The sequence below is a fragment of the Dreissena polymorpha genome, chromosome 7, assembly GCF_020536995.1.
Source record: "Dreissena polymorpha isolate Duluth1 chromosome 7, UMN_Dpol_1.0, whole genome shotgun sequence".
Taxonomy (NCBI): domain Eukaryota; kingdom Metazoa; phylum Mollusca; class Bivalvia; order Myida; family Dreissenidae; genus Dreissena; species Dreissena polymorpha.
In genome coordinates, this window is record NC_068361.1 from 15,587,893 (window position 1) to 15,605,768 (window position 17,876).

The 17,876-nt window shown below is 33.7% G+C and overlaps 1 protein-coding gene across 3 annotated transcripts in view; it reads right to left on the reverse strand.

Moving 5' to 3' along the window:
* The window catches only part of LOC127838381 (E3 ubiquitin-protein ligase UBR4-like), a 179,398-nt gene extending 166,176 nt beyond the window's left edge, over positions 1 to 13,222 (reverse strand). For all 3 annotated transcript variants that reach the window (XM_052366097.1, XM_052366098.1, XM_052366096.1), the window contains exons 1-4: positions 13,100 to 13,222; positions 5,362 to 5,459; positions 3,432 to 3,535; positions 408 to 537 (exon numbers count right to left, since the gene is read on the reverse strand). In XM_052366097.1, the coding sequence (XP_052222057.1) occupies positions 408 to 537; positions 3,432 to 3,535; positions 5,362 to 5,459; positions 13,100 to 13,215 (448 nt within the window). In that variant the 5' untranslated portion in view covers positions 13,216 to 13,222. The remainder of the gene's footprint in view (positions 1 to 407; positions 538 to 3,431; positions 3,536 to 5,361; positions 5,460 to 13,099) is intronic.
* Between the last annotated feature and the right edge of the window lie 4,654 nt (positions 13,223 to 17,876).

A 17,876-nucleotide genomic window follows, 5' to 3' on the forward strand; every position in this document is an offset into this window, starting at 1 on the left:
CAAAAAATGGGTGTGGCGTGTAGAACTCATGAAGGTGCAGCTACATATGAAGTTTCAAAGTTGTAGGTGGAAGCTCTTTGATTTTAGAGCAAAATGTGAAGGTTTTAGCACGACGCTTATTATTCAAATCTTTGTTAAGAAAAACATGTTAATAAGATAAGCACCATCTTTAGCTTGTATCAGTGATTTTTTTTGTAGACTTTACCCTTTACCACATAGATAAGTATTTTCATGCATTTCTAGTCACATAGAACATTCAATTTAATTAAAGACTTTTCAAATAAAAATCAATAATATTCTCACAACTATTATTATTGATTTTTAGAAAAAATATGTGGTAAAGGGTAAAGTCTACAAACCGGTTGGCGAATAAGGGCCCAGAACTACACAAACGGCTTCCCACTTACTTATTTCTGCTTGCTGGACACAGGGAGGACACTGGGCAGACTTCAGCCTGCTTTTGATGGTGACCTCCTCACTTTGGGGCAGATAACTCTGTCCAGTACACAGGCCCTTGATCAGTACCATCAGTGTCTCCTGGAAGCAGTAAGGTGTACCATGTGACATGAGATGATTCAGGCGCAGATAACTCAGTCCAGTACACAGGCCCCTGATCAGTACCCCTGGGTCCCCAAAAAGCAGTTAAGTCAGAAATTTTTGTTCAAAAATACCACTGATATTTGCCATTTCCCAAAAATGTATTGTGAGAAGAGATTTTACTGAGACTTTATATTAATATTGCAGTTAAAATGCATTAATAAACAATTGGCAAAGTATTCTAATAAAAATTCTCTCATTATCTCTAAGTCGGCGAAAAAAAAAATATCGAGATAACGAGAGTTCGAGATATCCAATTAGGCGTTTTCAAAGAAAAAATTAGACGAAAATTTACCTTGTTTTTAACATCTAAATACCTGCAAAGTGGTCTAACTTAAGCTGTCACCGTGTGGCATAATACTCTCTACCTGATAAATACGCCTTTTTTACGAGGCACCATTAATTTTGCTATTTAAATGCTTAAAATGATATTTTACATATTACAGAATTGCATTAACACATGCGGTTATAATTTTTCTACACTGTCGAGTAAACATCCGGTATTGTTGCTATTTAAAGTTATGATGCAATAGACATCCAATCAAGACGAGGGTTTTCTTACTGAACATGCGTAAATCACTTTCAGGAATACTGAACTGTACACAGGGATGGAAATTAGTGTTTGCCCGTGAGCTCGGGGCAAGTAGATTTTAGCCTGGGCAACTTAAATTCAAAAGTTGATAGTCCAGTCGGGCAACTAGCTTTTTTAAGCTTTAAACATTCAAGTACAATTATACATTTAATAAAACTTTAACAACACTTTGTTGTCATATAATGACTTCATACGGTGGCTTCTGACCATCCTGACATTAAATCTGTAAACCCAGAAAAAGACATTGTCGTCCTGATATTAAACGATTTGATTGCATCGGTGGCGTAAAACGTTAGAAAACACGATGGGAAACGGATGAGACAGTGAAATAGGTGTTCATTTACTTAGCTTACTAGTTGGCTTGTGTTTTCTTGTCAAGAAAAATGAAGAAATAGTATTAGTCAGGAGTTTTAATGTGTAGTTGTATTAGCATCATAATTCAGAATTGAAAACCTAATACAGTAACTGTTTAAGAAGCTACATATATTTATTATAATTACTGCAAATGTTTCTGTAAAGTCAGTTATACACCCTTCAATATCCAAGAACACGGGTAGTACAGTACTACCTGTATTTTTGGATATGGTAGTACAGGTACTAATTGATTTTAAGCGTTACTCCTTTTCTTTCTCTCTAGCTGTTGAGTTTGCAACAGGTAGAAACCTCTTACCAAAATCTGACTATTTACCATCCTGTTTTGTATCCAAACACTCTTACTACTAGACAAAAGCTAAAAAAAAAATTGTTAAGTGTGCCATTAGACACAGGAAACATAGAAGATAATAGGTAACCAAAAGTAGTGACAATGTCTGCAAAAGTGCAATAACTGTGTGGTCTTTCTAGTCTGTCCTTGTGAAGAAACAGTCCTTATTTTTCCTTAGACAGGTCTTGAGATCAACCCTAGAGGGGATTATGACCAGACAGTGGCAGGGCTCTCTGGTGGCAGGGCGGACACTAAATCAACTTAACCTTTACCCACTTAAAAGCAAAGTGAAAATGGCTATGTGCAAACAGCATAAAACCAGAACAGCCTGCAAGTAACGCGCAGTCCAGGGTTTTTTTTTTAGAAAAAGGGGAAGACGCTGGACACTGGGTAAAAGGGGAAAATCGAGCGCGAAAGAGACATATTTGGGGAAAAATAACAACTGTTCATTTTAATGTCTATAACTCACCTACAGACTTCAGGTTTTTTTTTTAGAAAAAGAGGCATGTCTCTGACCTTTTTGTTCTTAAACACATGAGCAAGTATGATATTAAAGTCAAAGTCCTAAATAAAGTTGCAGGTGTAGATCTAATAATGGGAAATGTTTTCAACTGGGGCCGGGGAACGATGTCAACATTATGATTTCAATTTCATGATGAATGGGTTGACGATCTAGATCTGCTACAGTATTGGAAGGGAAAGGTGCGCCAGCTGCCGATAGTCTACATTCACTTTCACAATAATCCGACAGTATTAATCGATGTTGATTACATGTACCTCCGAATCCTGCTGGGTTTCAACGGTTTTTGATGATTCATTCTTAAAAAATGCATCAACGCAATTAATATTTTCCGAGTCCGAACGTTTTATTTTGTTCGTGTATGAACGTCAATTGTGAGACTTTTTTCTGTTTTCACGTTTATATCTTGGCTTTCACATAAACCGGATGAAAATTCAACTGGTTTCCGGTAATCAATTGACGAAACACCCTTCTCGCGCAAGACCAGAATCCAGTAAAATAGTCACATGATTAATACGATTAGTTGCCCGGTTTCCATGACGTAATTTAAGAGCTATATATAGAATCACTGGGATTCCCAGATTTGAGTGCTCGTCAGGAGAGAGAGAGAGAGCGAGATCGTTGTACAGGGTACAAAAAAAATAATTGGATAAGTGTCGACTTCCTGAAAGACAAAAAAACATTTCTTTGAGGGTAAAATATTATATTTTGGTGAAAAATTATATTTTTGGAGGGGAAATGGTATTTTTAGGGGAAAAATTCTGGTAGGGGAAGACGCCGAATATCGGCGTCACTTTCTTAGTTAAAAAAAAAACCTGCAGTCTGTTCAGGTTTTATGCTGTTTGCTGCTCATCAGTATCCAAGGTTTGGAGATGAAGCCTTTAAAACTTGAATCTAGTAACAGAGTTCCTAAATTCAATGTAGCTTTCTAAAGGTCTACAAATGCGTGAAAATATGTATCTAAGTGGGAAAGGGTTAAACATAGCAGCATCATGAACAAAAGTGCATAAACTGCAAACCTGTGATATGGCACAGCCTTCTGTGTGGTGCTGTATCCTTGACAGCAAGTATTCCAAGAGCACTTTACACGCCCCAGATATGCTGGCCAGGTGTGGGGCAGCCACTGAAATGTAAGGAGGGTCATATTTTACACGATGGTCACGATGGTTGCTTGAGGCTTATACTTTAAATGTTATTTGTCGAATCATGTTTATTGTACTAATTACTGAAGGATTATCTAGCATTTTTAATTTTTGGCGAAATCTTCTATTGGGGATTTTTAGCTCCCATTTGGGAAATATATATACTTTTTTTTCCATTGGGAATGGGTCCGAGATTTTGAATGAAAGAAAACACTGGGTTAAAGCAGACCATTGCGTAATTTGAGCTAGATTTTCATAGGGGAAAAGGCCTTCAAGAAGTTCCCATTTATTAATATAACAATACGTGGCAATGTCACTTGACAAGGTTTTCATTGTTAAAGATAATAACAGTGTTCTCCATAAAAAATTGAGCAGCCAGTTATATTTTCAAAGTAGCCAGCAACTGTGAACTTAAACAGGTGTTTTTGTGCTGTTTTGATTTGACATTTTGGGGAAAAGTAGCCAGCGCGGTTGTTAGTAACCGGTGAAATCGCCAGGTGCCGGTGCCTCCGGAGAACACTGAATTTCATGTAATATCAATAATTGCACAATCCTAAGTCAAGTCTGCATAAAAGTTACACACACACACAATTTAAGCAAATACCTAAAGCTCAATTTATTTAGCGGACAACAAGTTGTTTTTTTATAATTAACAGTGGCCATTACCCAACTGAACCCAAATGGAAGCCAAAGCTAGATAAAGATGTAGCCCATTATGGGCATATAAATGGCCCAAATTGCAATCCCAAGCAATGTTTTAATGTAAGAACCTACACAGAAATTGCAGTGTTATACCTCCACCAAAAATCAAGTTATTTACTGAAAACAGTTTTTCTATTAATAATTTTTAGTTGCAGTAATCTTGACCTTGACCCAACATGCCTATATACTATGCAGTGATAATTTTTCATTTTTAACCAATGAGTTTTTAAAGCGCACATGTGCTGAAACAATGAGCTTTTTCCAAAAGCAATGAGCTTTTTTGATTTTCAAATTATTTATAAAAAAAAAATTGAAACATCAACGAATTTTTAATGATTCATAAACATTTTAATTTCTAAAAGTAAATGTTATAACTAAAAACACATAACATTAACACTGAGTTCCGGGTTCAATTCATTGAATACAGCCATTTAAGCAAAAACTTGTTAGAACATGTACTTGCCTCGCTGACGCTCCCTCTAGGATGATGCTACATGTTTATTACATTCGGAAATTCCAAATGCAGCCTTCAAAGTTAATTGATCTTGACAGGGTTTTAATTATCTTTTTGGTGGCATTTTGACAGTTCAGAAAGCGAAAGCGGATGCGAACGTTTTGATGGTTTTACGTCAACCTTATAGATAAGGCACAAAACAGAGAACCAGTATGAAACGCAGATACGAATGACGTAGTATGATGTAGTACACATATAGCCGGTGTTACAGTAAAAATAAACTTTTGCGTTCCGATAAAATGCGGAAAAATTCAGGCTGTGTCAAGTATTGACAAGTATCTTTCTTGAGAATCAATGAGCTTTTTTAGATGCAGATATTTCTGTTGCATGCGCTTTTGGTAATTTTAATGCGCAAATAACGCAAAACGCACATGAAAAATTATCACTGATACTATGTATATACCCCATCTACTCCAAAGCTAGATCTCCTTAGCTTGCTACATTCCAAGGTTTATTACTTCAGGTTGATGCAAAATAAACGTAACAACTAAAAATCAACTGTTTGATGCAACCCGCCGTTCCTATTCCATTAAAAAAAGCAAGATGTTCTGCTTTGTTGAAAACCTGGTTTAAAAATGCCCTGTCTCTTACCATCTCCCGCACAGGTGCTGAGGTAATGTGCGGCAAGCCCAATGAACGATGAATAGAACGGGTCATACACATCATCATGAATCAGTATGTCTTGTTTGCTGAAAATGAGAATAGAACGGGTCATACACATCATCATGAATCAGTATGTCTTGTTTGCTGAAAATGTGAATAGAACGAGTCATACACATCATCATGAATCAGTATGTCTTGTTTACTGGAAATGACAATTGAACTAACTGAATAATTAAATGCGGAAAACCAGGTTTAACGCACTTGGGTAAAATGTTGCTCCAGATAAGCCTGTGCAGTCCACAAAGGCCAATCAGGAATACAGAAAGTTCTATGCCTGATTACACTATATGGACTGCACAGGCTAATCTGGGATGACACTTAAAGTGATCTTTACACAAATGCATTAAGCTCTGTTTTCCTAGAGTTGAACAAACAATACCTTGCAAATAAAAAATTTCAGAACATTAAATAGATTAAGGCAAAGACAAGAATATTGGTGATACTGGTGAACGGTCAGTAGTAATGTCAAGGATTTCAATAGATTTTAAACCATGAGTGTAATGACCCATGGTCTCAATTATGAAAAGTCAAAGAGAATACTTCAGTGGCCATTTTTATTCTAAAGTAACTAAACACATTAATTTTAGTTTGCTTTTTTATTGTTTTAGACAAACAACTTCTTTAAATTGATACACAATGACAAATCTATATTAAATATAATATTTGCAAAGCAAATAATAAAAGCATTAAAGCAAAACTATATACAATCATATAACTTTGTTCCAGAACATATAAAACGCTGATAAATAAACAGCTAGAATAAAACCTAAGAAGTAGGACCAGAAAAATAAATAAAAGTTGCAAATAATTATACGCTGTTCATCATAAAACAACTTTATGTACACAACACACAAACACAATTTTGGTTCTGAAACAAATATAAGAAAATATATCGGTATATATCTGCGTTAACTTGTTCTTTACAAATTTCATTGAAGTTGAAAAATATTTTATAAATGGTGCCATATAACGATGGCGTTACATAATATTCCTTGTAGGTATTTATATGTTGGTTTAAAATTGCAAAAAAAAAATGTTTACATAGAAATAGTACACACTTTAAATGCATCAAATTGATAATTGATAACAAATTATTATAAAAAGCTTTTAACTGGCCACACAATTTTTGCAATGAAAACCAAGTTTTGTACACTACAGTGTGGTGTTGTGGGCAGGGAAATGTGGGTTTCAAAACAGAAATTATAGATTGTTAGGTTTTCATTAAATTTTATTTTAATTAAAAAAACATTTGATTGATTTAAATTACCTTGCAATCATAATTCCAAATAAAAAAAGGATTTCAAACAAAGTCAATAGAACAAATAACATTACTAAGTAGACTAGAGTGAAAGTTAAACATAAACAATTTAGCAGACTCATAAAAATCCAAAAGGATTGTCAGATCTCTTAACACAATGTGAAGCTGTAGAATGAAACAAGAAATAATGGCTTTTTCAGGGCTGGACATTAACTTTTGAAGCCACTTGTCCGATCGGAAATTATAGATTGTTAGGTTTTCATTAAATTTTATTTTAATTAAAAACATTTGATTGATTTAAAATACCTTGCAATCATAATTCCAAATAAAAACAAGAGCACCACCTTGCGGGTGCAGACCGCTCATCTATTTTCTTTTTAAAGGTGAAGGGACTCTCATTTTCAATCACAAAGGAGGGAGGGGTGGAGTGAAGAGGGGTGTATAGTGTGGGGTTGTGGACAATTATTACATTATCTTCCAAAAAAGGGGGGGGGGTGATGGGGGGTAGGATTTTTTTGGTGCGATGGTTGGACGGTATTTCAAACATAACCGTTTAAAAAAAAAAGTAGTTTCGTCAAAGTATCAATAAAATGTTATCATAAATAAAGAAGTTATGGCAATTTTAGCAAAATTCAATAATTTGACCTTGAGAGTCAAGGTCATTCAAAGGTCAAGGTAAAATTCAACTTGCCAGGTACAGTAACCTCATGAAAGTATTGAAGTTTGAAAGCAATAGCCTTGATACTTAAGAAGTAAAGTGGATCGAAACACAAAATTTAACAATATATTCAAAGTTACTAAGTCAAAAAAGGGCCATAATTCCATAACAATGACAACCAGAGTTATGCAACTTGTCCTTTTACTGTACCCTTATGATAGTTTGTGAGTGTTTCAAGTATGAAAGCAATATCTATGATACTTTAGGGGTAAAGTGGACCAAAACATAAATCTTAACCAAATTTTCAATTTTGTAAATATAAAGGGCCCATAATTCCGTCCAGATGCCAGTCAGAGTTACATAACTTTGCCTGCACGGTCCCCTTATGATAGTTAATAATTGTTGCAAGTATGAAAGCAATAGCTTTGATACTTCAGAATAAAATGGACCTAAACACAAAACTTAACCAAAATTTTCAATTTTCTAAGTATAAAAAGGGCACATAATTCTGTCAAAATGCACGCCAGAGTTATCTAACTTTGCCTGCCCAGTCCCCTCATGATAGTAAGTAAGTGTTGCAAGTATGAAAGCAATAGCTTTGATACTTCAGAATAAAATGGACCTAAACACAAAACTTAACGAAAATTTTCAATTTTCTAAGTATAAAAAGGGCACATAATTCTGTCAAAATGAACGCCAAAGTTATCTAACTTTGCCTGCCCAGTCCCCTCATGATAGTAAGTAAGTGTACCAAGTTTGAATGCAATAGCATTGATACTTACTGAGAAAAGTGGACCTAAACGCAAAACTTAACCAAAATTTTCAATTTTCTAAGTCTAAAAAGGGCACATTATTCTGTCAAAATGCACGCCAGAGTTATCTAACTTTGCCTGCCCAGTCCCCTCATGATAGTAAGTAAGTGTACCAAGTTTGAATGCAATAGCATTGATAGTTTCTGAGAAAAGTGGACCTAAACGCAAAACTTAACCGGACGCCAACGCCAACGCCAAGGTGATGACAATAGCTCATAATTTTTTTTCAAAAAATAGATGAGCTAAAAAAGGATTTCAAACTTTCAATAGAAGAAATAACATTACTAAGTAGACTAGAGTGAAAGTTAAATATAATCAATTTAGCAGACTCATGAAAATCCAAAAGGATTGTCAGATCTCTCAAAACAATGTGAAGCAGTAGAATGAAACAAGAAATAATGGCTTTTTATTTACTTTGTTATTCTTTCGTACGCTTTATCCACCATATTGGAAAACTGTCGTAAGGTTTGCAGACTTAAAGTGTTGCTATCAGATAGGTCGCAGTATACCAATCTTTTGCACATTGTGATGTTTGATGTAGCCTAAGTCGATAACGATGTTGAACAGATGTTGAATACTAACACTGTTCCATATTTCAAAATGAAAACATCGGCAAGAATAGTGTGTTAAAACATCGTCGTGTTTTTGAGGTTGCATGCAAAGGATAAAATCAGTAGGCTGCCAATCAGGTTAATTTAAGGGTCGAAATTTAACATGTTTTTGAAGTTTATTCATTGCTTTCCTTAACTGGTAACAAATAACGTCTGTTTAGTGATGCACACGAAATATCTGCCCAGAACTGTGATTGTGTTTGTGAAGGCAGTGATTTTTTTGCACAAAATTACCGCCGATTTTCGGCTGCTTCACAATCGCAAAATTCCAGGTTTTTTCCCAAACATTTGACCAAAATTTCCCAAAAAGGACCAATTTAAAAAAAATATATATATATATTTTTTTTTTGGAAAGAAGTCTCTCATTACTACTTAATTATGATTTCTTAATTCTAGATCTCAACTTAATTTTTTTAACATCCTACAAAATATATATCTTTAATTTAGTCCTTTTTGAAATAATTCCCAAATTATTGATTTAAAAAATCCCAATGAGACCAGACTCCTTTTCCCAAAATGGCTTGAAAAACTCCTGAACATGCACTTAAAAACAATATAAATTCTGTTACTTATATTCTGTTATCATATTTATAATGCTTAATTTTTCCCAAATTCATGGTTGATCGCGCTATTTTTCCCACTTTCACAGTTTATCGCGCTAATGTTCCCATATCAAATGACACAGGCTGTAATACTCCTATAAATATGAGGTCGATTTACATCGACCTCATATCGTTTAACGTTATTTTGCAATAGCATCGTTCCGACATGAATTCATGTCGGAAGCTTTAACGGTATCAAATTCATATAACAGCACAGAATAATCATGCAATAAATTATTAAACATAAAATATAAACATTATTTTACTAATTGCATTAGAAAAATGTTTATACAAACTTACAAGTAATGATAGTCCAGACCTTAAAACACTACCACTGTTCAAATTCCATATTGTTGCCATATAGCACTGTGTAAATTGAAAGTTGCATAATGTTACCTCATTGGTCGGTTATAAATACATTGTTTCTCTATGTATAGTATTCGATTTAGACGAAAATAATAATTTACGTGGAATGTCATATTAGTTTTCCATTAAAACTTTGATCTTGCTGTGTGTGTTTATGGACGTTATTAATTATGTTATACTTATTTTTGTATTTCATTAAGAATTAGAACGTGTAGCCCTTTTTGTTAACTGTTTTTAGCAAACGATTCGCGGCTTAATAAGACACGGAAAATAGTTAAAGCGACACTTTCATTTAAAGGTTTAATGTGAACAATATTAAATGAAACCTTTTTTGGTATTAATATATTTTATTGACATGTTAAATTCGATACTTGAAAAGGTGTTAAGTCTTTAAAAAGATGTCGCTGATATTGTTAATTTCAATAACTGTTAATATGCTTAATGTTGTGTAAGAAATTGAATAGTTTCACTGAGTTTTATTCCCGCCTAAAATCCGATATCGTAAAACGCGCAACGGTTAAGAATAAGGTCTAAATAAGTTTAAGTATTCAGATCTGAATATCAGCAGCTGTGCCAGCTGGGAGCCCCGTTTTGGCTTTAACAACCGCAAGCGAAACAACATACTTTTTTAAGTCTTGCACTTAGACTCCATGATCACAAGTATAGGTCCCTGCTGTGGCGTATGACACCATAGTGTTATTTAGTATTGGTCGGCACAGTATCTGATCATAACGAGACAATTGGTTTGTGCTGAACACAGGGGCAATAAAACCACAGATCTATCAAAAAACAAGATTATTGAGATATCTTTTATTGAACACCGCGATAAAAATGCTCAAACCACGGACTCTAGATTACACGGATAAGAAACATGGCAACATTCTCAGAATCATCACTGCTATACGTGTAATCACCTAACAATTCGTCTAAAAATAATTTATATATTTGAGTTGAAGACGATGTACTGTTGTATAAGTCTGAATAAACTATCTGTCTGCCTGTCTAAATCAAAGCCGTCATCGTCCCAGTGAAAAAAAATCTGATTTTGAATACAGTGTAGTTGAACATGATGCCCTAATGTCAAAATACGAAATGACCCGCGTAACACCGACCGTGATTTTCAAGAATCTTTAATAAATTGATAATTTAAGGTAAATAACATTTCATATAATTATACATAATTCCCTCGTTGATAATTAACAGCAAACGATGAATGTTTTTGACACCCATTTTATTTCAAGTATGCATGCAAAGCCGAATAAAATCGAGAGGGTCCGCTATATACGCTGTTTCATCATAAATTTAACACCCTTTCTGTGTTATAAACAAGAGCTGAAATAGTTAATTTATTAAGATTTATTTATAATAAGCTTTATTGATATGTTTCGTGAACAAAATACTACAATATATCATAAAAAATATAATAATCATGGCAAAGGAAATTCAATGGCCGGTTTCTAAACAAAAGCATAATCGCCAAGACCGTAGCATCAGTTCAATGCGTTAGGAACGCGCGCTACTTTCTTCCGCCTTCATTCCTTAATTACTTTCGTTTTTAAACAATTTTTTTTCTATCGTATACAGAATTCTATTCTCCTAAGCAAGATGTAATTTTTAAAACTGAACTCCAAATATAAACGCTACAAATTGGTATTAAGTACGAACATGTCAACCGTAAATCTAGATTCTAAAACTCCAAAACGGTATGATGTTTGCAAAAGTTAAAGTTATAACTCACCGGGCTGTCGAAATCAGAAGAACGCTACAAATTGGTATTAAGTACGAACATGTCAACCGTAAATCTAGATTCTAAAACTCCAAAACGGTATGATATTTGCAAAAGTTAAAGTTATAACTCGCCGGGCTGTCGAAATCAGAAGAACGCTACAAATTGGTATTAAGTACGAACATGTCAACCGTAAATCTAGATTCTAAAACTCCAAAACGGTATGATATTTGAAAAAGTTAAAGTTATAACTCGCCGGGCTGTCGAAATCAGAAGAAAAACTTAATATATATTTATATATCTGTTTACTACGTAACGTAAGCTTTCTAATGATATATAATTTGTCAAAATCGGCCGAGAAATGAAACTATAATTCAACAAAAGACGTGAGTGGGTACATCAAAATGTATAACCTCGGTGCTTCGCTGTACGCTAATTGTACAAAATCGATAGCCACAATACGGCAAAACGCGCGGTGGTAAAACATAAAATGTGTATTTCTTGTGTTTATCTCGCTATAAATCCATTAATAACAACGGGAATATACTAAAACGTATATTTTTGAAAGAGGAATTAATAAGCAACAAGATAACGTATAAACCAATAAAATCGGATGAATAGTTTTTGCATAAGATTGAATTTACTACAGTAAGGGTCAAATACTCGAATCATCTCCTAACAATATACACTCCGTGATACAACTGGTAGTTTTAACACACACATATAGGTTCCATTTAATTTAAGAGTACAGAAAGCTAAAAAGTGATGTGGTTTGTTGTACAACAACAATTGGTTATGTGTAACCTATTCAAAAAATAATTTCGTTCAAGATAATTCAATGTAATTCTATAAACGACAAACACACGAAGTGTGTTGTGTATGTTTATTTTTAAAAATGTACATAAGTGGTTTAAAAGCACAATTTTTACACATTTAAGAGGTAATCGCTCACATATATGTCTAATTAATGATAATTTTATGCATTAGCAAAGATTTAACGAGAAAAACTGAAGTTTTAGTTGAACTCAATTTGCTATAGGAAAACGACGGTAGCCGTTTAGACGTAAGCGGGGTAGCTTACGTCTAATTATTTGGACTAAGGCTGTAACAAATAAAAGCAAAAAAGAAGGGGTGAATAAGGGGCGTTGCCATATCAAGACTTATCAAAGGCTCTGGGAGTCTGTTTATATGGACATGACTGGATCAATAACACCTAATTCCTGATTTTTACTATTGATGTTGACTTGCTGGTCAGGATTTTATTTCACCCAATTGATTCACTGCAAAACTTTTGATGGGTTCAAAAAATGAGTCAGTTGGATTTGCTTACTTCAAAACGTAAGAATCTGCATCTTTTGAAGTGAATGTGCTTTGTCATTTTGATGTGTCAAGTGTAAACATGGGAACAAGTAAATGGGACAATTACCGTGTTAATAATCACATAGTATGTTTAAATAGACTCTTAATTATTTTAACTATCATGACTGATGGACGAAAAATGTCGACAAATTTTGCGAGCAATAAACACTCAAGACCATGGAACTCGCTCTCCTCCCACTAAAAATCGAAACTACTTATCATAATGCAAAATTAAACATATAAGATCGTTATTCTATGAAATGTATTAGCTTACCTTGCTACGATAGCATTGCTAAACTCTTGTATGTTTGCCTTATTAAAAGACGAATACGATGCTGCTAATATCGGTTTTATGTTGACTGCCCAGGAAATTCCTGGACTAGTCGCCATTTTTGTGCTTTTTATAAGGTTACAAACGGGGAGGTATAAAACCCGGAACTATCCGGAAATCTTTATGGTAAAACCCGGATCCGATATAAATGGTTATAACTTCATTATTATTCGTCCGATATTAATTATAATGGTACCGTTGTAAAGAAGATCCTCTACAAATTCTAACCATATCAAAATATTTTATGGCAGGGTCGTAGTCGGCCTGTAAATCGCGGACAAAGTCGGCCTGTTTTAACGTTTTTTTTTACACACGCAAATGCCGAGAAGAAAACCCGGAACCGATATAAATGGTTATGACTTCATTATTATTCGTCCGATATTAATTATAATGGTACCGTTGTAAAGAAGATCCTCTACAGATTCTAACCATATCAAAATATTGTATGGCAGGGTCGTAGTCGGCCTGTAAATCGCGGACAAAGTCGGCCTGTTTTAACGGTTTTTTTTACACACGCAAATGCCGAGAAGAAAACCCGGAACCGATATAAATGGTTATAAATGCATTATTATTCGTCCGATATTAATTATAATGGTACCGTTGTAAAGAAGATCCTCTACAGATTCTAACCATATCAAAATATTGTATGGCAGGGTCGTAGTCGGCCTGTAAATCGCGGACAAAGTCGGCCTGTTTTAACGGTTTTTTTTACACACGCAAATGCCGAGAAGAAAACCCGGAACCGATATAAATGGTTATAACTTCATTATTATTCGTCCGATATTAATTATAATGGTACCGTTGTAAAGAAGATCCTCTACAGATTCTAACCATATCAAAATATTTTATGGCAGGGTCGTAGTCGGCCTGTAAATCGCGGACAAAGTCGGCCTGTTTTAACGGTTTTTTTACACACGCAAATGCCGTAAAGAAAACCCGGAACCGATATAAATGGTTATAAATGCATTATTATTCGTCCGATATTAATTATAATGGTACCGTTGTAAAAAAGATCCTCTACAGATTCTAACCATATCAAAATATTTTATGGCAGGGTCGTAGTCGGCCTGTAAATCGCGGACAAAGTCGGCCTGTTTTAACGGTTTTTTTTACACACGCTAATGCCGTAAAGAAAACCAGGAACCGATATAAATGGTTATAAATGCATTATTATTCGTCCGATATTAATTGTAATGGTACCGTTGTAAAGAAGATCCTCTACAGATTCTAACCTGTGTAATTTACTGTGTATCTCATTTCTGGAGAAAATCATATAATGAATTCACTGATAAGGATCTTGTGTATTCATTTAGGATACAATGTATTCATGGCTCAATTCTCACTATTACAGGTTTGGCACACCGTACTGTGTACGAATAAACAATGCATATTAAAAACTTCAAAAACAGAAACACAGTTGAAAGCGAGTTGATACGGATTTATTTGTATTATTCAGTATAATACTTACAAATATACACAATCAATTTTTGCAAAAGATGTTATTGAAATTCCGTAGTATGGTTCTGATATTCTAGATGTGGTCAGAAGATATGACCAAACATTTACAAGGGTGTTTTAATGATATAATAGAATAACACTAACACATACAAGCGTGTTTGTATTTACATTGCCTCGATCAAAATGCTCAACCTTATTCAACATATGAATATTTTTTTTTCTTAACCAAGGAAACATACATGCTTTATGAAATGAACACTTTTTCAGATACGGAATACTATATAAATACTGTGTTTGACGGTAATAGCCGTTTTACTGAGACAGTGAATTGTTATCATGAATAACAATTTACACATAAATATTAACCTTTGTATGGGGGAATTAGGTATTCAGATTCAGGAACAATTGGGGTTAATAGAATCAATTATTCCAATGGCCATAACTTTCTACATAATAGACAGTACATAACTTTCCGCAATTACGCACAACTGCATGTCGCCCTGAATAATGTCCATGAGTTGAAAGAAAATCAATTGAAATTGCAAGGAGATGCGTTCACACAAAAATTATTCTTATACTAAGTATATTGAAGATATAATCATAGGGTCATTATTTCAGTTTAATGGCATGCGATGTTTAAATTTCCGAATAAATGAAGTGTAAAAAAAATGAAATTATTGAATACTAACTATTTACTACATTTAATCTTTAAAAAATCACAATTTGGAAAACTCACGTGTTTTCGCAAATATTGCAAGTTCGCGACTCATTTTCACAATTCTGAAGAATTCGCGACTTCAGAAATTTCACAAATTAGGCATGTTTCTTCAATGGCCATTATATACTTTCACCAAAATATGAATCATTTTCTGCACACGTGAAATGCAAATTATTTCATTGCGAATGAGATGCTAATAGACTGATGTAATGACAGCGATGAATTTAAAGAATCTGTTTGTCTTACATGTACACTATACATGAAAGGAAGGTATCATTACTCTCGTTTATTTTATATATATTATTATGAAAAATTATTTCGTTAAAGGCATAGTCAAACGGAAATACTTTTCATGGTTATTATAATATATCATTCCTTCACTAAAATGAATGATATATCTTTGGATAATTGTCAATTTTGTGGTTTAAATTTGAAATGTCATAATATGTAACGTCTCTTACAGAGTATATTATATATACGATTTTGTAGTGACTGTCATGTTTTATACATAGCACACACAATGCACCCATATCCGATTTTTCGTCATTTAAAGTCAAAAGTTTCAATTGGTTGCATCAAAATATCACTCACTACAAGTTGGTTTTTAACTACTTCAAAAAATGAAAATGCCCCTTTAATTGACTATAGAGGATTTGACACCATTGAGTTAATGCTGTTAGTACAGATGACATAATAGTTTCAGATTTTAATTCGCACCGTTCGCTTAACTCAACGTTCAATGGCACGCGAACTTATTATTGTAACTAATGCAAGCTAAAAATAATATGTGAATATTTTCTAAAAAAACCACTATCCTGCGAAAATGGATCTTATTTAATTGTGGTTCCCTCTTATGTTGTCCGTCGACTTTAAGAATAATGTGTCAGTAATAAAAGTATTGTACATATTCACATGCTTTGTAATAAATGAAAGATGCAAATGTGTCCAATTCATCTTTTTCAGTGCGCTTAATGTAGCTTCTTTGTTTTTTATCTGATTGGCATTTATGAAGTGTATTAATTCGGGTCTGTTGGCGATCATTTTATGTGCAAAACTGTGTTTCTTACTGACTTTCAATCGTTATGCTTTTAAACACAATTTCATGAAACCATTTAATTAAATACATTGGCGCGTTGGAACATGAATTGTAAATCAAGCTGAGTGGTATCAGTTTTTAAATCGCATAACTCGCTTAAATCTACGTTCAATATCACGCACGCTTAACAAAATTATAAAAACATCACGTGATTCATTATATTGGTTTAAAAAAGTATGTACACATATGATATGTATTGTTATATTTTGTTTTTGTTTTTAATCAACAAGAAAAAATAAAACATTGTCATATATATAGCGCTTTACCTTTGCAAAATTCTACATTACATAAAGAAGTATCGTATTTGTTAAAGTGAACATGCTTGACATATTTATAATGCATTATTACAAGTAATATAGTGCACACGGAATGTGACCTTTAACTTTATGCAATCCACATTTTTAAGCGTCGTATTGTAACAGTAGCAGACAACAGGCATCAGGTTAATAAGAATAACTGATGTATTTATAGAACGTGAATAAAATCACCAAGTAACATGTTTTGAAATTACAAATAATAGTATAACATTATTCATCTATCAATAGTCATTAAAAGCTATGTTTAAAAGCAAATAATATCAAAATGTTTGCCGAAATAAACAATTGTGCTGTGTTTGTGTCACGCTCTATTGGTATTTACGTCGGTCCATACAATCACCGAAAAGCACCGAAAGGCACTCAATTTCTCTCTCTATATATGCAATATATCGTTTCTAGCGTGTGTTAACGGGTTTAATTAGTTATTAATGGTTATATGAATGTATGTCTATACTACATTTTGCCCAAAATTGGATTAATATCCAATATACCGACCGAATAGCAATTCATGTCAAGACCGAAAAGCAATCAATTTCTTGTATATAAATGAAAAATTGCGTTTCTATTGTGTGAGTAACGGATTAAATGAGTTATAAATGGTTATATTTTATGCATACTTATACTACCTTTTGTTTATTATGATGTATTAATGCCCAAAATTGGATAAATATCGGCAATATACCGCCCGAAAAGCACTTCATGTGACGACCGAAAAGCACTCAATTTCTCGCTATATATATGAAAACTTGCGTTTCTATTGTGTGTAAACGGACTAAATTAGTTATAAATGGTTATATTTCATGCATATTTATACTACCTTGTGTAACAGATTATGATGTATTAATGCCCAAAATTGGATAAATATCGGCAATATACCGACCGAAAAGCACTTCATGTGAAGACCGAAAAGCACTCGATTTCTCGCAATATATATGCAAAAATGCGTTTCTATTGTGTGTTAATGGACTAAATTAGATAAAAATGGTTATATTTCATGCATATTTATACTACCTTGTGTTTATTATGATGTATTAATGCCCCATATTGGATAAATATCGGCAATATACCGACCGAAAAGCACTTCATGTGACGACCGAAAAGCACTCCCGCGACAGCACAGAATCACCGAAA